Here is a 25,714-nt window from a genome sequence, read left to right on the forward strand (position 1 = left end):
TCTCTACGGCAGTGCTCCTCATCTATCCACCTGATATATTTTCGAGCTTCACTCCACGTTGAAGTTGTGTCGGTGAGCCTCGTATCGCGTCTACACTTTGCGCTGCTGATCATTTCTCGTGCGAGTGTCTTTTGTTCCTATCCTCTCCCCCTCAGGGGGGGGGACTTCTGACGTGCGTCTGTGCTCGTCAAAAGTCCTATGGGATTTCGCGCTCCTTGGGGGATTTTTCCTGAGCGCCCCACCGCTGAGCTCGCGGTGTCTGACTGCATGTCTCAGTTGCGGGGTTAAGTTATTATGTAGGTAGGATTCCTTACATTAAGTTATTATGTAGGTAGGATTCCTTACATTTCCCTTCTCTGTCTCTCGTGCGGGCGGCTGACGTCCCGTGTAAGCGACCTCTTGTTCGAGTGTCTTAGTTTCAGTTGCTTTCCATCTGTCCCTCCTTGTCACCTCTCTTTGACAGATGGTGAGTGATGATTAATCTTCTCCGCCCCTAGTGAGTGATGATTAATTTTTTGATTTAGGAAACTTTAGATAACTGAGACCTTCCACCTCTTTGGTGATGTTCATCTTTACTTTCGGTGCGATATATCTAAATAGCTTGAGCGCTAATAAATATTTGGCCACGTTACTAACTTCTATCCACACCTCTCGTCCGTGAGTATTTTATTCTAAAGCGTCTCATTAGATTTTCGTTTCCATTTCCAGTGCCTTGTTCACTTGTAAAATTGATTCCCTTGCTGGCAAATTATTATCACTTATGACCCTCAAGATAGCTCGTCTTTTGCAACAACTCAAATTCTATTGTAAGTATTTGGTAAATGTCCTTAAACCCTCGATATATGGTTACGTTAAGCACCGTCAATGCGATTTGTATCTGCTTGCCGGCTAGAATTTGTGTCGACACTGAAGAAATAGGCCCATGGCAATCTGCAAACAAGAAGTCAAGCGCCGGAAGCAACTATCTAAAATGAACCTTCCGTTTGGCCATAGCAAACCCACACTGGTGCAATTCCTCACCGCGACGGCAATCACGCATAAAAAATCGTCCCTGCAAGGGAAGCTGGCTGTTCTTCGGCCTGCTGAGAAGGGAGCCGCTGCCTTGGAGAAATGATATTTCACGTTTACTCCAGCAGCCAACCTTTTTTCTTTTTTCCTAAAAACGTGGATTTCACGTTTGCATTCGACAGTGTTGATGTAATTGTAAAAAGTGAAGAAAAATTTATCCGACCATAAACACTCCTTTGTGTATTTTGTAATTTGTTTTAAACCCAAGTCATTACTGAAAGAAATTATTTCATAAGGTATCAGTTTCTGCGCACACGAATCCAATTCACTCTATAATGATAGCAGCCATGTATTAGACATGAGCCAAGAAGGCCATCTAGTTTGTACCAGTTTCGACGCCCCTAGAGTGGACGACTGAGTAAATATTCTGATTACCCACTCAGCATCGTGAATATTTTAGTTTAAGCATTTTCGAAATGAATGTGTATTTTGTTTTAATCCCACTCAGCCGCTCTCAAAGTGCTTCGAGGAATCGAAACTGAAACTTCTGTTTAACATTATAACATTACCAGCACGCTCTGAGCAGAGAAGTGAAACCTAATCTCTCGGCACGGCCGAAGTCAAGAGATGATACGAGTACATTCAAGGACACGTAATCATCGGAATTCTAATGATCTATTTAATGTGATCTTCATTGCGTTTTGCATAATGATTGTATATTGACTACGAAATTCTGAAAAAAAAATCAAGGATGAACCTGAGCTTATCAGCCTAACAAAAAAAACTTGCTAGAGCAGCAAGTAGCTCCATAAAAAAAAATAAACACAAGTGAATTGTGGGCAGCTGGCAGCTCGAGGCCAGTCTGGCCCTGTCCATGCCGATGGTAGGTTACGACAATTTCAGGCGTCATTATATTTTGCCAACAGTTAATTGCTTATTATTTTGTTATTTTTTAACGATGTTTTTATGAAACTTTATTTTTATTAATAAGACCAAGTTGTTAATTCGTTGAAAAGTAATTCTCTGAATCTTAATATCGAGTGCTACTCGCTGGACAACAGCCGGCGTATGTTTCTTATCGGTTGGGTTGATAAATTTGATTAAACCTAAGACGCACTATTACTTAGTTCGACGTTAAGCAATCATCACTCGATATTTCAAACAGAATTTTATGGTTTACGTTTGCATTGACGTGCCGAATTGACCATATTGTTACTTAGCATGGTACTCCCTTGTGAAATTATTATCGTGTGAGGCCTAAGTGACGTCTCAGCGTCAAACTGAAAGTTATTGCATAAAATTTTTGGTTACTAGAGTATATATATCTTTCTCGTTTGGTGGCGACTGTGGAATGCTCGTTCATAAACGATAAACTCATCTTTGGCCTATAGAGATTTCACGCGAATGATCGCTCAGAAACGCTTGATTCCTAAGGAATCGATATATTGCCTTAGCATTGAATTTTTTATACAATGCTGCAAGATATTTTTATCCTGTAGAAAGTTCGGGCGAACGATCCCTTACAAACGTCTGATTTTAATTGAATTGATATATTGTCTTAGCCTTGAATCTTGTGATACAATTTCCCCTCAGTGGGGACTTCTGACGCGCGTCTGTGCTCGTCAGAAGTCCTATGGGACTTCGCGCTCCTAGGGGGATTATTCCTTAAGGCGGGCCGAGCGCCCCACCGCTGAGCTCGCGGTACCCGACTGCGGGCTTCAGTTGTGGGGTTAAGTTATTATGTAGGTAGACTTCCTTACATTTCCCTTCTCTGTCTCTCTCGTGCGGGCGGCCGACGTCCCGTGTAAGCGACCTCATGTTCCAGTGTCGTAGTTTTTGTTGCTTCTCACCTGTCCCTCCTAGTCCTGGTCATTTCATCTCTTTCGAGTTTATTCCAAACCAATAGATAGAATTATATTGAACAGTAAATACCTATCAATAACTGAATAATGATTACACCGAGAAAATTTTTCCTTTTATTCACTTATGTTGCCCCGCCTTTTACTGCTGATACAGGTGTTTAGTCACTGCACAGAACAGATTTGATGTTATCCGTTATCTCCTATTTTTCAGATATTAAAATCAAAATGTCTTGGCCTGTTGAATCTGTGAGACTTTTTACCTCGCCACTAGAAGATATCTGTTCTATTTTGCGTAAAGGCTTGGAAAAAAATTTCAAAGAAGTGTCAGTGAGTGTTGAAGAGTGTCCTGATCTTACCAAAGCTCCATTCAACTTGCCGGCTGCTGGTCTCGCTGGATCCACTCGCATTGCTGACGTCGGGGGGCCACCTTATTTAGTCCCTTTCGCTGACCTCAGCAAAAACTATGACTTCAACGAGCTGGCGAAGCTCATTGATTTGCCTGATAGTTTCATAGTCGGCGCTGGAGGAGGGCCGCACGAAATCGTCGGTATGAACAGTGAGATGATGCCTAACTTGCGTACGGGCACCAACGCAGACAATAATTCGAAGGTTAGTAAGTTGTCTGGGGACGGACATGAGCTTGTCTCCCTTGCCAAGGATCAAGCATGCTGTTCGTTGATGGTAAACCTTTTTGCTTGCGAAGGAGCACCTGGAAAAGTTTTGAAGGTACGTGCTCGTCAACGAATTGGTGAAGAAAACTTCGTGAGCTGCATTAGAAAAGCGATCACTGAAGGATTTCCGAACAAAGTAGTTGGGCTTGGGGGCATTTTTCGAATGCTCTCAGGTGCAGCAAAATGTCACATCATGCCGAATTTTTCGAAAATCGCTCTGAACAATGACGAAGAAGTTTCGAACTGGCTCAAATACTTTGAGATGGCTGCACCTATGATATTTTTTAGTGTGATGGTGTCTTCTGATCCGGGTTTGGACCTCAGGCTAGAGCATTCTCATGGATACGGTGCAGAGTACGGAGGACATTACCACTATGACGTGACGCCCGACACCGTCGAGTACGAAGCATACTACAACTTGGCTGAGGTGCTCTACCGAGTTGACAAGCCCCAGAACACCCACAATATCGGCAAAAATTGAAAACTGTAAGAAATTTATTATGTTCCAACTTTATCGACTCAGCTTCATTCAGAAATAATGTGATGTAACGTGAAATTTATTTGATTACTTTTATTTTAATATATGTACATTTCTTTTCGATCTTACGATATCAATGAATTACATTTACTGGATTATTACCAAGCATAATCATGCCAATTTCCCTTACGATCATTACATGGAGCACTAAAATTATCATGAACTTTTCAATAAGCCTTTATCTATTTTATAGAGGGTTCTCGTGAACTATGTCCCATTACTGTAATGGAGGTATTATGGAGCATTATCTGTCAGTGAGACTGTCACAATGTGGTCTATCTATCGCGTAATCTATTTACTCCTCACTCTATGTTTACCGGCTCAATGTGAAAGCACCATGCTATTTCTGAATCGTGGTAATACCTCAATAATATCTTTTTCACATCGAAGGTAAACCATTTGATGTTTAATTCTTTCTCACTTTAATGCCGATCGTTACATTTCTTCATTCAGTCATTCCTGGAAGAAAAGCTAAAGTTAAAAAAAACGTGGGCTGATGACTGAATTTGCGAGTGTGATAAGTGCTTTATTAACGTATTGTGAAAGCATTTTGTTTTACATCAGAGATTGCTTAAATATATTTCGTGGAACCAAATAAATTTGTTTCTATTTAACCTTTATTAAATCGTACGCTCAGCATCATTCAAAGCACTCTTTCGTGTTGCTTGAACTGTGTGTTCCATGCACTTTATGTTGCTTAATTAACTGTGCATTTTTTGACCATCGGTTTCTCTCCTTCCCTGTATGAGATATGTCAGAATTCAGTCGAACGTCCCCACTTTAGTCTCATGCTTTTCCGATGATGTTCATGCCGATGAACTCATCCTTAATAAAACTACGTGACATTCCTTCACTAGGACTTATAAGACATCCTTACGCACTCCCACACTCTTAGTATAATATACTTTGAGAGAAATAAGGTTGAACCTCTGAAACCTGACTGGGTCATTGCTGTTTTAAGCCTTATTATCGAGTGCTAAATATTACTGTCAAAGTGCAGATTTGTGGTTTACATTGAGTGAGGGATGGTTTCACCTTGTTTTCCTCTTTCCACATTATTTTTTTAGATATTTGTTCGACACGTAAGCGTTAAACCTTGGATACTTTGCGATGTCATTGTTACTGTAAACCGCATTAACGAGTGATAATGTGTTATTGTCAAGTGAGGAGTGGTGTCCTACAATGATTAAGTGATAAATTGACTTGAGATTTAATCACGCCGATCTTTCCGAGTTAAATGCTTTCACAGATATAAGCGTTTCAGATAACCTCAATGCAGATCGTTAATTTGTTGTGAGCCCTACCAGCACGTGCGGGGTGATGATTTTTAACAAATAACCTGATGACCGTTAATATTGAATAATTTTGCAACCACTGCTTTGTGTACTACTGGAGATATCATATATGACAGCTGAACGTGTAATACCAGGCAATGGGTAGATCGTTTTAAACTAGATAGCACAGGAGCCTGGAGTTAATAAAATGTGAAAAGTCGTGGTTGTAATTGCTCCACTTGTTTGTAGATATATTTCATTGCTTCTCTAGCTCCTTTACTTACGCAATCACCTGATTATCCCCCGCATTTAATGAATTTTTCGTTCGCCGCGTGTTTTACACTTGAGCGTCATTTTCATGAGAAACTGTCAGATACTCGTATGTGATTGGATTGTGCACTCCGTCAATCTTATCAAGCTAATAAAGTTATCGTATTAGTATATAAATTCTCCGAAAATTCGAAATATGTTTGAAGAATTGTTACTTACCGTTGATCTAGCAGGCAAAAGTTTGGAATTGAGCTCAGCGAACTTCATGTTGACGTCTCAGACAACTTCGGCCGGTCTTACGGCCAATCTCCAAATATTCAAAATGATCAAGGAATATCTCCCAAACTAAGAAACGCAGTTCGATGAAGCTTGGTACACCTATTCATTATGACCTAACGGTGATGTTTGGCTAGTGAAAATTTTTTAAATTTCGCTTTCGTTTTTTTTTTTTTGCCTTCGTCCGCGAGTTATACGGGTATACCGTATACGGAAATACGACCGGCATATGAGGCCGATTTTTACATGGTTGAATTAATTCAACCATGGATTTTTAAATTGGCATTGACCAAGAGTCAATGCCAATGCCAAGAGTCGAAAATCAATCCGGCTATACGTATAGCCGGATAACTCGCAAACAAAGGCAAAATCGGAAAAAAATTGTGCGAGCTAAACCACAGTTGGAAGGACCGAATAGACACTTTAGCGAACTCAAGCGCGAGCTCAAGAGGCAAACCTAACTTCACCTAATTTATGACTGGGTAAGTTAAACATGAAGTCATGTTTTCCGTATTAATATAAAAGTATTTGATGTAAAAATTTGAAATAAATCTGTCCGCAAATTACTAATATTATCTACTTATATTTCAAATTGGAAAGAAATCCGTTCGGTATTTATGGATTTATGACTGGGTAAGTTGAAGGTGAAGTTAGGTTTGCCTCATGAGCTCGCGCTTGAGTTCGCGCTTGAGTTCGCTAAAGTGTCGATTCGGTAAAAATTTCGTTCAAATCTGTTCATTAGTTTGATATTTGCGTAATTTCAACTGATATTATGAAATTAGTCATATGAGCAATGAACTATTTTAACTAATATTAATGAAGAAATGAACTATGACTATATTGTACATAGGCCTAACTACTTATATTAATAAAGTTTTGAAATTTTTTATAAGAAATTTATTCAAATAATTTTCATTCATTGTTAACTTTAATTAGCGAAACATGACATCCTCTTGTCGCTTGTCTTTGTTTTCTCACTTTTCAGCTGGTTCCAAATAAAACGTGCGTTCCGGGTTCACTGAGTCAAGTCTCCTGAGAACCGAATATCCACTTCTTTACAACAGTCCAGTGAGTCCACTCTGCTTCTGGTGCGAGTGGAGCCTGCAGCTGCAGGTATAGTGCAATTATAGGTTAGTATATAGTGCATGCTCTTATAGGTTATATAGTCAGCCTGAAGCATTCTAAATTTGACATCTGATTAGGCAGATTAGCCTACGTATTAGGCTGTGCCGGTTACTGTTAGACAGGTTCTGCCATATTTATGCTTTATGGCACGCATGTTTTTCTTATTTTTCAATGAAAAAACGGGTGAATTAATTTTTTATTAGATGAGCTGAAGTCAAGAACTACTTGAACAATTCTCAAAAGTATTTATTCAATATGACCAGCCTTATTTTTAATGATGGCGTCCAAAGTGCAAAGTCCAACTGTCCAACACTGAACACTCCAACCTAGGTAGGTTATGCAGTAAAGACTGTAATGTCATGTAATTGTTAGATTCTAAAATTGCGGTCTGCAAATTGCAAACCTGTTGTTCATAAAATTTTCAACTTGCGCAATGATGGCGCAATCTGCATTACTTCAATGTTCTTGCCAAAATATCCTGCAAAACGTAGCTAATAACAGTCAATAAGTCAACCCAAAATGTTTCCTTGGGGCCTGGCCTGGACCCTGAGGGCTGACTGGCTGAGGCTTGAAGATCACCTAGCTGCAGCCTGCGGGCATGTCAGAGTGATCAGAATGTATTATCATGTGTACAGTTGCCACTTGAGTCTTGACTCTTGAGTGAAGCCAAGTGTTAGTTTTGCTGTTTGACTGTTTCAGGGTAAAATTAGAGATTTGGGGTGACACATGTATGACTTTGTAAAAACTTGTGCAGCTTTTTAATGGCTTTTCATGGCCAAGATTTGAAATTCATGGCTCAAAGAAATGGAATCATGGCTTGAAAAAATTGAATTGCTGCTGGCAAATCCATAAAACCATGGCTCAAAAAATTCAGTTGTGGCTTGCCAAGTAGATATATTCCATGCCTGCTTTATTCTTGGAATACAAGCCAGGGTGCAGAAGGTGGAAGCAGCATCGCCAATATATGGGTTTTTAAGCCCAAAGCATCACTGACCATTTTCAAGATGCGTCGCCAGGTAATTTTTAATGAAAAGCCATTTATGCTGAGTAATGAAAAACTATTTACAAGCCACAAACTTATTTACAAGGTTGCATGCACGTGTTACCCCAAATTACTAATTTTACCATAAAAACAGTCCGATTGTACAGCAAGTGTCAACTGAACATGTGATGATGCAGTCTGACCGCTCTAATGTGACCGCAACTACATTTTGTTTACATTTTTTTGGTGGGAACTCATCGCAACCGATTTCCGGACAAGCTTTACTGCATCCTGATCCATCCAACGCACCGGAAACCTTACTTTTTTTTCTAAATAGTTGCCAAAGACTGACAAATATATTAAATGCAAGAATTACAATCTAAATGTGTCAGCAAGATCTTCTGAAGGCGTAAATTTTGCTACTGAAGCGTCGCCAAAGATCTTGCAATATTCATCCACTCTCTGCACAGTGGAATACAAGTAAAGCATTTTTTAAGGACTAAGGAGTACCTGAATGGAATTTTCCTACTTATGAATAAAATCTTGCAGCTTCAAAGTGTCCAATTTCATAAAAATTTTTAATCTTGTGGCTCTGAGCCTCTGAGAATGGCAGGAAAGCTGTAGTCACAGCTTGAAATGTAGATATATTCCACATCCAGAGGTGGGCAGTAGCGCGCTACATGTAGCGGCCGCTACTAGCGGCCGCTACATTTTCAGTAGCGGAAGCGGTAGCGGCTCTACATTTAAGGCAATGTAGTGGTAGCGGTAGCGCCCGCTACATTTTTAAGTAGCGATACGAGGTTTTGCCGCTACAGCGCTACCGCTACATTTATAGATAAAGCCTTTAGATTTTACTTTAAGGGGACCGTCTACCCTCCAACAAAACTTTTTTGTTTACAGACAGATCGTTTTAAAACTTGGTACACATATGTAAAACAGAAATCTAAGACCTTTTTGTTCATGTAAATTAAAAAAATGTGGATAATTTCTTAGATTGGTAGATTTAAGTTCACATCCATGTAGGGAAGGTAAAACATAAAAATAACTGTAACTTTTATTTACTGTATCTAACCCTGGGGTAACCCATACTAGTTCGGTTAGGTTAATTGCAATAAAGTTGCATTGATATGTTTTTTAAAAATGTTTTATTATCATTAAATGTTAATGAGTAAATCCCAATAGCAGAACAATGAATATTTAGAGATTTGATATAATTTTAGTCATTGTAGCGGCTAATGTAGCGCGCTACATTTTACTGTAGCGGTAGCGGTAGCGCCCGTTACAATCCAGTGGGTGTAGCGGTAGCGGTAGCGCCCGCTACATTTAGAGCATGTAGCGGTAGCGGTAGCGCCGCTACATTTCCAAGTAGCGCTGCCCAGCTCTGTCCACATCAGAGAAAATGTGTTGTTTAAAATTGTTCCTGTCTTTCCAACAATAATTGTCTTGCTTGTTTCAGAAGTCTCCAGGAAAAATGTCCTTCCCACTCATTAATGGTCACTAGTGTTTAGTAATGGTGATGATTGGTTTTTATGATTTCATTGCATTATGATTGCAGGTGATTATGTATGAGTATGTATATATGTAGGAAATAATCTGCCTATTGCTGTATTGGGTCTCCATTGACTTCTATAGCCTCTAGGCAGCCTTTGGACACAGTGACTTGTCTTTCTTCAACTTCATTTAATATGCTACCGGTACTCTCATTCTAACACTGACTTTAAATTCTAAATTTCATTTTCACAATTTCATTGAATAAATACTTGCATCCATCTATATTATCATTGTTGACTGTCATTTGTTTGACAGTCATTGTTGAGAGCAAGAAATGAGACAAAATTTTATTGCATACTGTGTTTTTGTGCATATTATCAACTCCATGGTAAAAATTGTTAGGCATCAATTCTTATTCTGATGCTAATACGTATGTTTTACAGGATGTGTTTCTTCTAGTCCTAGTTCTTGTGGTGCTATTCAAACAAGTCATGGCAACAATTTGATTTGGACCAAGACATCTCCTTATACAACTTGCATTAACCATCCTCCCAAAATCATTTCCAAATAAGAAAATATTTTTTAATAATGTTTGCTTCTTATGCTGAACACATTCTGTTCTAAATTTTCAATAGACCAGCATTGTAATTATCAAAAATTTTTCTTTCCAGTGAAAAAGTGTTGCCGTTATTTTGCAGAATATTTCAATGCTACACACCTGAACATGGGATCTCAATTACAAGAAGTAAGTGACTATGCTCATTGTGCTAATACAAGTAATGTTGAAATGTACAGGTAATTATTCTTCAAAGTGGTTTAAAGATCATTGCTTTATCTGATTTTCAAGTTATCTATTTTTCTTATTAAATGCCATTTGATATCTGGAGTGATTTCCTATCTATGGAATTATCCCAATCAAGTATTGAATGTTAATATGCTTTTATAGTTTCCAGTGAAGCAGCTTGCAAATGTTCTTGCATTTATGTCTGACTAGTTACCACCAGACATCAGCTGGTGGAGAAAATGTTATGAAAATTGGTGTGGTTTGTTGGAAATATGTATGATTATTAGCCCCCTCAGTGGCCCATGTGCATTTTCTCTAATATGTGTTAAATTGTGGTTTCAAAAAAAAAAAATGTTATCATGACACTAATATTTGCATCATTAAAACCATAAATTTAGAAGCTGGTAAATTGGAAGTTAATGCAACATTCTAAATTCAACCTTTACGTACCAAACATTATATTCATATTTGCTATCCATTTGAACTACTATTATAACATATTTGTATCTTACTAATTTTCCGTTAATAATAATATAGTTTTAAAATAGTGGAGATGAATTCTGTACAATTTTAGTGCTATTACTTCGGTCATTGCATGTTCAAAATTATGTGGTGAACAGATGTGTAAGAGTTCTCTATTAATTTCAGAGTCACGTCAAAGACACCATCCCTAGTATTGAGAATGAAGCCACTGATGTCGGACAAAGAGATTTCGTTGCAAGAGGAGTGTACAACTTCCTTAGTCAGCTGGATATTCCTGAGAATCCGTTGTGGAGAGGTGATTCTAATGCACCATCCATCAGTGACATGCTTCAAGAAATTGTTTTACTGAGAACTACTATGAGGCCTTCTGACTCCTTGGAATATCATGAAAAATTGTATTATCTTAAACTAAAATTCATTCTCACTGCTAACTTGGGAGAAGATGAAGGCACCTTAGATATGGCTTCAACTAAGAACGCAATTAATAAAACGTGTAGCAATTTCACACGGGAAGAACAAGTCACCAGGAACTTGTTAGATGCCATCAACCATCTTGAAGCTATAAACCAGGATGGTGAGAGCAAAGGCTTACTGGATGTAGAAGAATGCATTCAAGACACTCATGAGATCTTGATGAACAAGTTATTGTCATCTAATAAACTGGGCGAGTTCTCTACGGAAGATCGATTTGCGCATTATAACGGCAAAATACACTACTATCCGCGCTTTTATTCCACTGATGATGCATACAAACACATTCTTCAGATGGTAGACACATACAATAGCACAGTTGAATATATTAAAAAGTCTTCTTTGGAACCTAAGCTAGAAATCTCATTGTATTTCCGGTGTGCCGCCTGGTTGCTTTATAATTTTGTAGCTCTTCATCCTTTTTCTGATGGCAACGGCAGAATGTGCCGGCTGCTGGCTAGTCATTGCCTGTATCTGGTATGCCCGTTTCCTTGCCCCATTTACAACGTGTTCGCCCCTACCACCCGTAACGACTATCTAGAATCAGTTATCAAAGCACAAGAATCTGGAGGCAGGAATTTAGGCCCCATAGTTGCCTTACTTGTGGAATCAGGATGGTACACTTACCGGGAATTGCTAGGTGTGAATGCATGCAATTAAATATCAAGAAATCAACCAAGCAGGGTGAACATTCCAGCAGAAGATTTTATTTTAGCCTTGAAACCCTATTCACACAAGGTGGCAGCCGAAAAACAAGGTCCGTAACAGCTTCCATTGCAGTTACGATTACGAAATTGCACTGAAAGAGATCTTGTATAGACTCGAGGGAATAACAACCACGATCCTAGTACGGCGGCCTCTAGTGCCACAGGAAATCTCTGCAGAATCGCTTTGACTTCCTGTAAGAACGCACTTCCATCTCAAGGGACCTATTTTTCTATTATCATAGGCTGAAAACTGGATCTAATTTACAAGCGAGGTATAAATCTGCAATAGTTTACCGTGTCTCTATTTCTTTGTATTAACTATAAACACCACGTATTAACTATAAACACCACGTGCCTCCATTCTGGATTCCTGGTTACTTCCAATTCGAGAAAATTTTTATTCCTTTGCATTTATGATCAGAAACTTCACGTTAATAACGCTTTTACTTCTCATCCGCATAAAATTTGTAACAGATACGTAGGCTTTTAACAGGTCCGTTCCTTTTAATTTCTCAACCATTTCATTGTCTTTCAGTAGTCGATTTAAGTAATGGTTTTGTTATGATGCTAATATGTTTTACTGGATGTGTTTCCTCTAGCCCAAGTTCTTGTAGAGTAGTGCTATTCAATCAATTCATGGCAACTATTTAATTTGGACTGGAGCTGAACGCCGCTGAATTTTTTTTAATGCAGCTAATTTGGAAGAATGCAGCTGAAAGTATCTTATAGCTTCATTCTTAACATTTTGACAGAACCATGGAGCTGGTTTGCAGCGATTTTTCTTGTCATTATCTTAGTTAACTGATTCTTGCTTGTATTCTTGAATTGTATCATTTATCCGGTTTGCATTTTTTTTGCCAATAGACGATTACAAGCATCATTATTCCGAAGCTTGTAAACGTTGGTAATTCGACTGCGTTTATTTTACGGACGAAGGAAAATTATTACTCCAGCTGCTGTAACTAATAGGAGTTCAAAGGACGTTTATGTATTCTTCAATTAGTTCGTCTTTGTTCGTATGTTTCGTTGGTGGAAACTTCTTGAAGAAATATTGCCATTGATATCGTACTGATAATAATTATATTCACTACATCAAATAAAACGAGGCTGTGATATTGTTTATTTTTGACCTTGTCTTTAATCTGTACAAAAAAAATAATAGTCTCGATGTAATTAGCTCGGCATGTGTTCTCATACATGGAGTGATGGAGTAGTAGTGTAAACACTTGAATGATATTGCCTTAAAATCCGATGCAATGCCGTTCAATAGGACTTGTCCTGAACGATCATTTTCATTAAGATCATATTGTCGAAATATTTTCTTCGAAGTAGGTAATAGAATAGAATAGACGTGTCGGCACTAATAAAATAGGCCCATGGCCTGTTGCCGATTCTTGGACTTTTCGTGACTTGATTCACAAGGGATACGGCCTTTGGAACCCGATCTTTCCATAACTGACGATTGATTGAGATAGCTGCTGGACTTATTGCCTGGTCCGTAATTTGCTAGGTATTTTAAGACTGAACAAATGCATCTGGATAGCTTCGTCTAGTCTGTTCTTGAAGGCGTTCATACTCGGAGCGTCAACGATGCTATCAGGGAGGCTGTTCCACATGTCGGTGACTGGAAGCGAGAAGAAATGTTGTCGCATGGATGTGTTACAAACTTACAACGCAGTTTTTTGTAATTTATAGCCGTGGCCCCTGGTGTTGTTTCTTGCGTCAAATTCTAGTAATCCTTCAGGGACTTTGTATAAACCATGAGTTTACTTGGATACTTCGATGAAGTCACCACGCAGACGACGATAACTGAGGCTTGGAAGCTTCATAATCTTTAATCTGTCCTCATAGGACTTGCCTTTCAAGCCCGGAATTATCCTTGTTGCACGTCTTTCAACACTCGACTAAATTTTTGTCCTTTAAGTTTTGGTGACTACACGACGTTTCCAAACTCTAGGTTCGGGCGCACGACAGCAACAAACGACTGCTTCACCGCTTCTGCATCTAGGAACTGGAAAGAGCGGCTGACCAGTCCAAGTTGTTTATTGGCTTTATTAACTTGACCTTCGATATGCATAGAGCCGGCTAGGAAAGTTGCTAACTCTTTGAGTAATCTGGGGTGGAAGCCGTCCGGTCCTCATGACTTGTTTGGATTTACAGCAATCAGGCGCTTGAGAACCTCTTCTTCTCGTATTTCAAAACTTGTTAATTAATTTAGAGCCGACTGGGCGCTCCTCAATAGCTGGAATACTGTTCAAGCCTTCTTCATTGAATACGCTACTGAAGAACTGATTAAGAACGTTGGTCTTATCCTCATCAGAGGATATCTTTCGTTGATCTACTTTCAAATCAGAAATAGCTAGCTATCAAAATAGTCGCAAGCTAAGCGCATAAGTGTCAAAAACGTCGATGTCTCGCAGCCCTTGTGGTCCATAACTTGCATGGTCGTCGTGACTCGTGGGTTCGATCAGGTGCTATAATTAAAAAAATCGGCCGTTGTTCGAAGATGGTCTATTCTCCACATTCCTGAAGTATAACGTCGTGCGCCCTGACGGAGGTAGCTGTATCGTCCTCTGAAACTCCAAGGCTCAAATGCTCGTTTATGCAACTGCCGGCGTCGTCAGTTAAATTTCCCCTAAGCATAAACTGCCAATTACTCCATAGGACTCGATGTGACCTGACGGCGATACCTCAGCCTCTTAAGAATTTATAATCTTGTTTACTCATGTTCCTATTTGTCCTTTTACTATCGTCTTTACCATATGAGATAATGAGACGATAAGTGCATCCGGCCGATGTTGTGCGCATACTTACTACGCGCAATTAAAGTCATTCGAGTTATCCAAGCAGCATCTCAACAAATCTCACAGATTTTTGTTCTCACAGAACTCAAGTGCAACACATATTAACAGGGAAAATGACGTTCGCATTCAACTCGAGGCATACAATTTCTTGCTACTAGCAAAATTGACGAGATAACTCAATGTTATGAAAATCTTTAATAATGGATGTCTTTTCATGCGTATTATACTGTAATGAATGATAATCAAGAGATTGAAACCTATGAACCTGAAAATGGCTTGGAAATTTTTAAATAAAAACCAGCCTTCTTCCACCCATGGTTGAATTAAATGCTTCCACCCTTCACGCTTTGGAATTGCATGCTTCCACCCTTCGCTTTCAACCATGCTTCCACCCTTCACGCTTTGGAATTGCAAAAAAAAAAAATTGAGGCATAGGCCTTGTTTACCACAGATCGTTTAGGTTTTTTTAATTCATTTTTCACTAAAACACATCACTAAAAATAATTTTGAACTTCGTTGCAATTTTGATCTGATGATGAAGCTGAACACCGAATGAAAATTTTGAAATAACTATGGTTAATACGCTTATTAATTTTTTTCCTAATTCCTTATCAGCTAATAATTTTTCGCGTACAGCCTCACACATAAGATACTTAGATACAATAGTTGAGTGAAGTATTGCTCCGTATTCGTTCTGGAAAACGCAGAGCTTACGCAGCTTACACCGTACACGTTAGTAAACAGCAACATTGGCTCATAAACTACACGTACACAGGCTCGAGGCTCCTACTACTAATAGACTAAATAGAGTAATAGTAATACTGGGTTCTGAACTTTTTACGTTATACAAGGCTGTGCAGATTCAGCCATCAATCCCATCATGGACGTATCTCTACAGCTGAGTACAGAATTAGCCAGTTGACCAGTTCTGGATCTTGTCTGATTCTCGAGCAGCACTGCGACTTCAGTTGATTTCTTCCATTTAAAGTTAAGGTGGCTCAGTGGCTCTTCTAGATGATTGTCTTTCAAATGCAGAAATTGAAGCAGACTAAGTTGCTCGATAGAGTGGTGATGTGCTGGATCCATGGTCACGCACAATCAAATTCTTGGCAATGAAATTGGGTATTATTGCAGATTAACTACATCCAAAAAAAAGGGTGTTTTTTTTTACACCCTTTTTTTTGGATGTAGTTAATCTGCAATAATACCATGAAATTGCTGACAGAATTGCCAATCTTGCACACTCAAATGATCGCTCTGCAAAATCCACATTATGAATGCTTTTTGCTTTGAGGATTGGCCATGAATTTTGAAATCCAAATTTTTGGAACATTCGGAATCCTCATCCTGGTGGTCACAAGAACTAAAGAAGTGCAGGCCTCAGGAAAAGGAACCTTCAGGCTGCCGAGCTGGGTCTGGGATGACTGGGGTCTGGGAGTAGCTCAGCAGCAGTGGATTATGTGGCTTATGGATCTTTACCATGGCGGCATGGCCATGCTCTATGGAATGTGCTGTGGCTTGTCTGCGACTGCAACTTGGCCATGCTGGCATGACTGCATCTGTTGAGTGTCTGTCTGCATGAGGGCTTACTTGGTTCATTTTAATATGCATAATTTCAGTACCATGTGTCCTACACTCCTACTTGCAATACCAACGGCAGGCACGGCGGGACGGCGCCATATCCGCCACCATTAGTATTAATCATTTCATCTAGCACTCTTCAACTCTTGCAGTGTTTACTCTACTAGTCTCTACAGTCTACACAAACCAGAGGAGGGAGTTTTGCTCCAACTTGGAAAATATTTCACTTCCTTTCCTTGGAACCTTGTATCAGCATAATCAGCTCTTAGTGGGGGAGTTATCCTTCAGAAAATATGCACAGTAGCAATTTATCAGCTGGGATAATACCTGCTGTTGCTGAACTGCAGCATGGTAATTTTGGTAAACACCCTTTGACTATGAACTATGAATATGCCCAGTAAGTTGGTAACTAATTCTTTTATCTCTTCTTTCACACAAGTCACAATAACCACAGGCTGGTGAGAGTGAGCTAGAAATTGAACTGTAAAACAGCTGGTGGCAAGAGAAAAAAGGCTTGAATAAAAATCAATTTGTGCTCCACTGCTCAGTCAGCTCAGAGCCTCTGCCTCAGACTGCAAGTGGCCCGAGTGGGAGGTGTGAATGTGATCTCTTCATACCAAGAGTCTTGAAATCAATTATAAAAGAACAGGCACCTAAAATTACACTATATCATAAAATATTTAAAATATACAATTTACTCATATTCTCAAAATTACACAGGTTTCCTTATGTGAGTTAGTTCATTTTTAAAATTTTCCTAATAATTAGATCAATTGTGATGCAAATGATGTTTAGCACAACTCTCCTAAGTCCTAGTGATCTCCTGTTATTTGGAGTCCTATAACTTATAAGTGCAATCATCACAGTCAGAAAAACCAGCAGACACCTTGATTTTGAAAAGTTACCATGCCTCCTACAAACCAATGAAAATTTGTTTCTTGCTGTAAATGAAACTGCAAAAGCAATGTCATTATGGCAAGATGTTACAGCTGGCCTGGGTGACTGTGAGGTCAACTATACATCTTCAACAAAGCCAACAGCAAAATGTTAAGCATGTCATGTTAGTTGCTAAACTTATTCAGTTGGCACTTGGCAGTGTACTGAGTGTAGGCCACTGAGAACAATCCATTGATTTGGCCAGTATAATAGTTGTCATGTAGATGCAGCACGTAAAATGATTAGGTAAACAAGTTTAAAAACTGGGATTCAATACCTATCATATTTTTCAATTCAAACTAAGGCTCTTATCTGGTCATTCATTCATTCATTTACTCATTTTGAGCAGCATTGAACTAATGATCATCCAGGCAGATTGAGTGAAGCTTTGTAATTTTGCAAAATGTTTATAACAAGTCTTTTCAGTGCCTAAATATACCTAGATTCTGAAATATCCATGTTTAGGGAAGTGTGTACAAGATGGTTTAACTGAATACTTAAGGATGGTAAAAGTCAAGTTTTCTTTGCTTGGCAAAACTTGCAAGGAAGCCATGGAATGTAGCAGTCGTGAGCCTCTCCAGCATCGCCACATTGTGCGCTGCTTTATGCACAAGTTGGCCCAAGTTGTTGTCCAGTCAAGATATGGCACCAAGAAAACTATAGTAAATGACAAAACAAAAGATTGGGTAAGATACTCAAGCCAATCCTTTTAATACTTTATTAATTTTTCTCAATAATAATTGTCAAATTTTCATTAATATTTCTGCATTCTAATTTCAAACTGATTTCTGGTGGTAGAACTTCAAAATGAAGTTCAATTCAATTTTTATTTTCAATTTTCATTTATATTCAAAAATTTTATATTGAGCAAATATGCAAATTCTTATTGTTATGAAATATAATATAATTTCTTTGGATAATTGAATATGTACAGACTTTGAACTTTTGCTGTTGCATTCCAGCCGTTTACATAAATTTTCATTTGAGTATTTGAGGATTATATGTAATTTAGTTGCTTCAATTATTTGTTTACAGGCTAGACATGAATTCCCCTGCATAAATATAGCCTTATCAGTAACATGAGTTTTCACTTACAGGAGATTGTGGAAAGTGACTTGGAGCTACAGCATGTGGCTGGTGTGGCTGACAGTAAGGTGTGCTTCCCTTGTTTCTTTGTGGTTAATAAATTTAGTTTGATTTTATAATGTAATTTGTAATTTTGTCATTGTAATTTTATTTATTTGTTGTAATTCTATGTTTTGTAATTTTGGGTTTTTTTGCAATACGTATCTTGCTTTGAATTCTCCTACTTTGTGAAGTCATGTATTAACCTACATGTTATTAAATTTTTTTACATGTCAATTTTGCTATAAACTTCCTTAACTGCTAAGAGTGTCCATCTGTACTTACCATGTTTTATCTAACATTTAAGTACATGAGTTAAACTGAGGAGTTACAAAAAGTGCATAAAGATCCAGTTGGCTTTCTAGTACATGTTTTTTATATTAAATGAAAATTGCCCATATAATCAATGCAATAGATTAGTTAAAATAGTTGCATGGCTTGTACTTCTTGCAATTGTAGGTGTAATTGTATACCTACTGTTTGTTTATTAATTTACATATTTGAGTTCAGGTAATTGTGAATTTGTGTTGGTTCTTGTGATGTGGTTGGTTGCTTTGGGTCTTTTGTAGCAGGTTATGAATTGTATCCAGTTGTTATATTTGATGTTGTTTTTGCTTCTGTATCCTAACATTTGTTCTATATGGAGAGGAGTATTTCTTTTGGTATGGGGTATTGTGGACTATATATATAGTGGTTTCCCTGAATCTAATATTTAGTCTTGCATTTCTCTGTGCCTAATCCTCAAGAGATATATAATTGTTCAAGATTTGCTACTATGGTATTATTTGTATATTGGCATTGCTACTAAACCCTGTCAAGCCAACTCACCAAGTATCTAAGTTCAGGAAGACCTAAACTGAGTAAGATGGCCACAATAATACTTAAGAATAAGATGAATTGGTCCAAAACCCCCCAAATCATCTGGCATTAAAAAAATTTCAATAGGTATAAAAAATATTCTCTCAATATTTATGTTTTCGTTTTTTAACCTGTAAACTTCCTCAACATGAAGAATTTTATGATTTTCAAATGACTATAAGCATTGAAAAATGTATAAAAATGGTCAAATTCAACTAATCCTGATGAGTCTTGAATAAAGCTCATCGTAGTCTTCTTTGTCTATTTTTATTTTGTTCAACAAAACCAAGTTTCTGATGTATTTATTTTTTGATTAGTTCCACCTGGACTTGCTGGATAACGTTGAGATTAGTGAACACTTCAACAACCTCATCGGAGACTGGTACCTCACACCAGGCCAAACCTTCACCGTGCAGGTCAGTACACCTCACACCAGGCCAAACCTTCACTGTGCAGGTCAGTACACATCACACCAGGCCAAACCTTCACCGTGCAGGTCAGTACACCTCACACCAGACCAAACCTTCACTGTGCAGGTCAAAAAACCTTACCCCAGCCTGTTCATTCTCTGTGCTGAGTGATAAGCGCACGCCATCTCTGGTCATACCTCTGATTTTAAATTTGATCAGCACACCTACGCCAATGTTTGTCAAAAATTTGTGATTGTTTACCAGGTCCCAAAAAAAACCTGTAATAAACTGCTTTTCCCAATTTATAATAAGTAATAACTACTGATTGATGATATTCCCAGCAATCTAATGAAAAATAGGCTATCCAGTATCTCATAAATTCTTGGGTAGGAATTAAGAGCCACTAGAAAGAACAGCTAGCTTCATTTAATGATGCAGAAAATTTCTTGCTTCATCTCCCTGATTTAATCTGCTTTGATGTGACAGATTCTGCTGCAGACACATGACAATGAGCTGGTGGCCGTGGAGATGTGGTCTCTGGCTATGACCCAGAGTTCGTCGTCTGCTCTGTCCCGACACAATGACACCATGCAACTCTACGCTAAACTAGCAGTGAGTGAAGCACTTGTGCTTTATTCTCCACTTAACTGGCTTTGGATGCAGCATTAGGGCTTTATTCTGCACTTAACTGGCACTAGTGCTTTATTCTGCATTTAATTAACTGGCACTAGTGCTTTATTCTGCACTAAACTGCAGTGGGAGCAGCACTAGTGCTTTATTCTGCACTAAACTGCAGTGGGAGCAGCACTAGTGCTTTATTCTGCACTAAACTGGCAGTGGCTGCAGCACTAGTGCTTTATTCTGCACTAAACTGGCAGTGGCTGCAGCACTAGTGCTTTATTCTTCACTAAACTGGCGGTGGCTGCAGCACTAGATGGGCACCTAGAGACAAAAAATTATCTTTAAGACGTTTACATGATGTTTAATAAAATTGTATTAGAAATGTTGTTCTAGTTTCGTGGAAAAATAAAATTATGGTTGGAAATTAATGCCAATAAATATAATAATATTATGTTGGTGATCAACGTTTTAATATGCAGTCCTTAACTAAATTGAAACTAAGGTTTTTAACCAGAAACTTTTATTTTATTTTTCAGGCTATACTTAAATCTGTGCTGGTGGCAACGAGAATAGCTCCAGGCTATCAGCTTTCTTTGCATCAGTCACCGTCTGACTACATAATGGTCTATACCTTCACTACAACACCACCCAACATCTGGCACCTTGGTGAGTCTTGTTCTATACCTTCACTACAACACCACCCAACATCTGGCACCTAGGTGAGTCTTGGTCTATACCTTCACTACAACACCTCCCAACATCTGGCACCTTGGTGAGTCTTGGTCTATACCTTCACTACAACACCTCCCAACATATGGCACCTTGGTGAGTCTTGGTCTATACCTTCACTACAACACCACCCAACATCTGGCACCTTGGTGAGTCTTGGTCTATGCCTTCACTACAACACCTCCCAACATCTGGCACCTTGGTTAGTTTTAGCAAACACCTTCATCCCTGCGTCCCTATCAAATAATTAAGATAAATGAACTAAAAGCTTAAAGAATGCATTCACTGTCAGGATGACATTGGTAAGTCTAACCATATACTCTTGGCATGTAAACAGTTCTAATTTTCAGTTAGTTTGTCCATTTCTTGGCACGGAAGATGGTAAATAACATCTGACAAGCTAAGATTAATTATATTCTCTTATGTCTATTCATGATATTGATTTTGCGTGCTTTAGACGAATAATAGGATAACATAGCCAATAACAAAAATATTATTGACTGATAAGTGTCCGTGTGTGCAGGAAACAACCTAGGGACGCACTTGTTCCCGCCTGTAGTTTGCTCGGAGGGGCAGTACAAGCTGGAGGTGCGATACCGCACCGACTACGAGCGCGGCGACCGCTTCAACTGCTCCTTCGTGCACCGAGACCTCTACTACAGCAGTCTTGCCAGCCTCACTGACAACGTCCAAGGTGTGTGCCATCAACCTACGCAAGTGTTTCTGACGTAGCAGTCCCAGGCCACGCTGGAGCTATGCCTTAGTATTCCTCCACCGGTAACGCGGTTACTGTAGACCATAAATGGTAGACGATTCAAATCATTTCCGATAAAACTTGATTGCAAAATTCACGTGCTCACCTGTCAAAGCCCTACCAACTGAGGTTGTTTCTGTCTCTCTGATCAATAATATTTAGCTGGGTAGTTTCTTTATCTTAGCTTGATAAAATTACATGATCTTGTCAGTTAGAGGTGAAACAGTGGCTCTGATTATTCACCTCCATGGTTGAACTATATAAGGTTGACCCACGAGGAGTTCCGTCTTTCAGTTCAGCTTTCTTGTTACGTCACGTAAATCGAGAAACGTAAACAAACCCGTCATTCCCATGACGGATTGGTTGATTGGTTTGATCGCATTTCGGTGATTGGTTAATGCCCGTGTCGTCACTGAGATCAGTGACGTCACAGGCGAACAACGAACTACATCCGCAAAAATGGGCTTCTGATGGGTCAACCTTATACTAGTTCAACCATGATTCACTTCACTCTCTACCTTCCGCCAATCACTGTTGTTGTTTCCCTTCAGTGGATCTGGCGGTGTGCCACTGAAACAAGAACAACATATTAATCCTTTTGTTTATTCTTCTGTCATAGATTTGCTCGTCTCATGACTGATCTTAGTAGAAGCTAAGTATGACTACCACAGAGTAATCACTGATGCCGTGCAAGGTGACAAGTGTTATACTCCAGCTGACTGGCCAGCTTCAGTGGCATTGGTCCAAGAATTGGATCATTTGATATCCAGTTTTGATTTGAAGTTCGATATCCATTCGGCAGTCTTGCCCCAGTCCTTCCTCACACGATTGTCTCATAAAGTTCTTCATAATCAGGTGTCTCTCCGGCCCCGCCCGTCCGCCACTACAGCTCTGAGCGACAGCTGAACTCCTCTGGTCGACAGCTCCCCGGCAGTCGCTTGGGTGAGATATGCTCCCTCCGTCAACCTTAGTATCCTTAGTATGTATTTCGGACGTAGCTTGCCCATGACGAAGCTTCCCAAGCATTGCTACACAATAGGTGGTTGTAAGAGGTTTTGATTGCATATTGTGCTGAGTTTATAGTTGACTGTGTTTTTTCGAGAAGGAAGTTATTCAAAGTTTTTCTGGGATTGTGATATACTTATAATAACATTTAGGACGGAATTATATTTAGAAAAAAATTGAATACATTACCGAAAGCGTTAAGCTGTATATAGTTCAGATTTTGAAAATATGTGAAAATATGTTCAGTATATTTCAGATTCTGTCCAAAAATTGTTGCGACACAGTTGAAGGACTTTGTAGTTATTTCTTATAACATTGTATTCATATGCTTGGTGACATTTACGTTTATTGACAATAGCGACGTGAATATAAGTTTCCTAAATTATTCTCTTGTGACGTTGTGTTTGCAAGTTTCTCCTGCCTTCTAATTATTGCCACGATTTTATCTGAATCTGAGCACTTACCATAGTCTTCATTTCGACAAATTCCTGCAATATGACGTTTTTGTGAATTGTGTGATACTCAACATCGGCAATAATAAATTGTTTTATTTACATTACAATTGTATTTTCAGCAAGTCTTCTTACTTTTCAGGCACTGATAACAAATGCTTTAAAGGAGCCTCGAGGCAATTGTTCTCTCAGCCGCAAGCCTCAGGTTCTCCCATGGAGCCTTCACGTCGAGTCTCTGTAGCCACTTGTGCATTGACATCGCACGAAACTCCTTCGTCAGTATCTTGGACTCTCATACCTTTATCACTTTATCAGTAGTTCTTTCTCATTTAGTTAACTATTAGAAAGGAGATTTATAGGTTTCCACTGGCATTTTAGTTGTGCTTCATGGTTCCATATAGCACATCTTGAACTCATGTGTTGAAGATGTGCCGATTGCCTTGCTGCAGTGGAAGTGAAGCAGGTAAAATTGGTGGAATTATGCTTGAATATGAATATCTAGTGAGACAGTGAGGAAAAAGAACTTTCCTTTTTCGCTTCTCCGGTTCCCGTTTCTCAATTTTTTCCGCTGCTCATGAAAATGTTCTAGAAGTAAATACTTTTATTTAAATCATCGTTGCAGACACGTGAAAGTTAATGGTATTCTAAACACAGCAACTCATCTGTAGCTAGATATTCTAACTCTCTTTCCTCATTTGTTGATTGATTCTTTCTCTTTAATTATAAGTTTTCGATGCTGTATTCTGTAGAAGTGATGTGAAGAGATAAAATCCCTCATTGGGGAATAAAAGTCTGAATTGTTGTGTGAAGTGTCTGAAAGTTGAATAACATTTCGTCCATCTTTCATGACATGTATTGTTTTCGATGCTGTATTGTCATGAAAGATGGACGAAATGTTATTACAAATTTTAAAAGACCATCAGAAGACCTGGGCCTGGGCCATCAGACAGGATGGCCCAGTGGTAACAGTTCAGAGTACCAAGATTGGCGCAGAGAGGCTCGGGTTCGATCCCAGCTCTGTACGTGCGACAGTTTCTGGTCAGAATCGGCGAGGAGGCCGGGCGGTTAAGCACAGCAGAATTTGAATCAGGGAGTTGTGAGTTCGAGACCGCAACTAGCTTTGGATGTTCTGCGATGTTAAGAATCGGCGACAGGCCTTTGGCCTAATAAACGCTGAAACCGCTATTATTATTATGAAAAAATCGTGTTAAAATGACAGATTCTTTCGTTGTTATTGTTATTATTTTGTGTGATTTATATGCTTAAAACTATTCTTAATCAAAACTTGTTTGCAGACATGAGGTTGTGTGCAGTAGCTTGCCCACCCGCATAGGCGCTCTCCCCTCGCCTTGTTCGTCTCCCCTGCCATCTCGCAAGGAAGCTTCTCCGCCATCCCCACCTAACCTCCCCAAGTCGCCCCCGACTGCCATCCCCAGCAGGCCTCAACACACGCCCTTCGTTGGGCTCTCCTCAGTGCCGCCCCCTGATGCCTTCATCGTCCCGCCAGTCTCTCTGCCCCCGGGCGATCTTTTCGCTGGTGTTGCGCACCAGCCTTTGACCTCCAGCTGCCAAGGGTCTGACGAAGACCCTGACAATGATGACTACAACACCACTCCCCCCGACGATCTCTCTGCATGCGGGTCTTATGAAGCCATGGGCACTCGTGACAGCGCGGGCAGTGGTACTCATGGAAGTGATCGCATCCATGGTGACCCTGACTATGTGCTTGTGGATAATCCAAGTCCCAAGTGCGAATTGGGCGTGTTCTTGTACGCGTGTAAGAACGCGCCGCGACTTTTTACAAATTCCAGCACAAATGACGTGGCGCAGGGCAGCGGTAGCGCCGGCAGTGCTGGCAAGACTGACGGTAGGACTGATCCATCAAGTCCTGGCAGTGGGACAGGATTGTATTTGACCCCGCAGCGAGGAGGTGGAAGAGTCGTCAAAGGTCACGTCGATCAGGACGAACTCTTCAGTCAGGGAAAAGTTGCCTCTTTTGGTGCCCAAGTTTTAATGAATATGAACGACTCAGACGCACGCCCTGTTGAAGACCCCAACAAGAGAACCGCACCGGACACTGCGGTGCCTCCGAATTCGGTCTTGGATCGCCTCAAGCAGTTCGAGGACAACGTCGACCTCTTCAACTCACTCATAGAGTCCATGCACTCGAGCTCAGACCAGGATACTGCGTAATTCTCAGCTCATGTGTTGCACTCACGTGATACTTTATTATATTCAAGAAAATGTCATAGTGTTTTGAGTGCTTTATTACCTCAGTAGTTTCACTAAGTCGGGAAAGTCCTAACACGAGTCAACTTTTCTTTGGTGACGTGAACTTCTCCTGTGGCCCGGTGTACAGAAATTTGGGTCATCTATAACAAGTGTAAATCTAATCACAGTTCCAGATGAACGCTCAAAATTTAATTTAAAAACTATTCAATTGTGTTATATGTGATATAGGTACCAGTGACCAGTCAATTATAACTGACAATTTGAA

The 25,714-nt window shown here is 39.5% G+C and overlaps 3 protein-coding genes across 3 annotated transcripts; all 3 read left to right on the forward strand.

Annotated features, from left to right (window-relative positions):
- Nucleotides 1-2,780: 2,780 nt before the first annotated feature.
- On the forward strand, nucleotides 2,781-4,714 carry LOC108665687 (ester hydrolase C11orf54 homolog). The gene has a single exon (XM_018152463.2). The coding sequence runs from the start codon at nucleotides 3,054-3,056 to the stop codon at nucleotides 4,020-4,022; it is 969 nt and encodes a 322-aa protein (XP_018007952.1). The 5' UTR covers nucleotides 2,781-3,053; the 3' UTR covers nucleotides 4,023-4,714.
- A 2,150-nt stretch (nucleotides 4,715-6,864) lies between these two features.
- LOC108665688 lies at nucleotides 6,865-13,055 on the forward strand. The gene is made up of 3 exons (XM_018152464.2): nucleotides 6,865-7,012; nucleotides 10,169-10,242; nucleotides 10,930-13,055. The coding sequence occupies exons 2-3, from the start codon at nucleotides 10,222-10,224 to the stop codon at nucleotides 11,893-11,895; spliced, it is 987 nt and encodes a 328-aa protein (XP_018007953.1). The 5' UTR covers nucleotides 6,865-7,012; nucleotides 10,169-10,221; the 3' UTR covers nucleotides 11,896-13,055.
- A 4,528-nt stretch (nucleotides 13,056-17,583) lies between these two features.
- Nucleotides 17,584-25,714, forward strand: LOC108665702. Its single transcript, XM_018152496.2, has 9 exons — nucleotides 17,584-17,949; nucleotides 18,361-18,417; nucleotides 19,564-19,662; nucleotides 20,143-20,268; nucleotides 20,814-20,943; nucleotides 21,530-21,700; nucleotides 22,616-22,702; nucleotides 23,360-23,492; nucleotides 24,513-25,714. The coding sequence occupies exons 1-9, from the start codon at nucleotides 17,767-17,769 to the stop codon at nucleotides 25,408-25,410; spliced, it is 1,884 nt and encodes a 627-aa protein (XP_018007985.1). The 5' UTR covers nucleotides 17,584-17,766; the 3' UTR covers nucleotides 25,411-25,714.

The sequence above is a fragment of the Hyalella azteca genome, unplaced genomic scaffold (assembly GCF_000764305.2).
Source record: "Hyalella azteca isolate HAZT.00-mixed unplaced genomic scaffold, Hazt_2.0.2 contig5580, whole genome shotgun sequence".
In the NCBI taxonomy this organism is placed as follows: domain Eukaryota; kingdom Metazoa; phylum Arthropoda; class Malacostraca; order Amphipoda; family Hyalellidae; genus Hyalella; species Hyalella azteca.

What these genes read in the sequence shown, in the direction of transcription:
- LOC108665687 (XM_018152463.2), top strand. Translation starts at nt 3,054, where the DNA reads ATGTTATCCGTTATCTCCTATTTTTCAGATATTAAAATCAAAATGTCT.
- LOC108665688 (XM_018152464.2), top strand. Translation starts at nt 10,222, where the DNA reads ATGGGATCTCAATTACAAGAA. An exon ending in TGGGATCTCAATTACAAGAA is followed by an intron (nt 10,243 to 10,929) that starts GTAAGTGACTAT and finishes TATTAATTTCAG; the next exon opens with AGTCACGTCAAAGACACCAT.
- LOC108665702 (XM_018152496.2), top strand. Translation starts at nt 17,767, where the DNA reads ATGGTAAAAGTCAAGTTTTCTTTGCTTGGCAAAACTTGCAAGGAAGCC. An exon ending in ATGACAAAACAAAAGATTGG is followed by an intron (nt 17,950 to 18,360) that starts GTAAGATACTCA and finishes TTTCACTTACAG; the next exon opens with GAGATTGTGGAAAGTGACTT. An exon ending in ACATCGCACGAAACTCCTTC is followed by an intron (nt 23,493 to 24,512) that starts GTCAGTATCTTG and finishes ACTTGTTTGCAG; the next exon opens with ACATGAGGTTGTGTGCAGTA.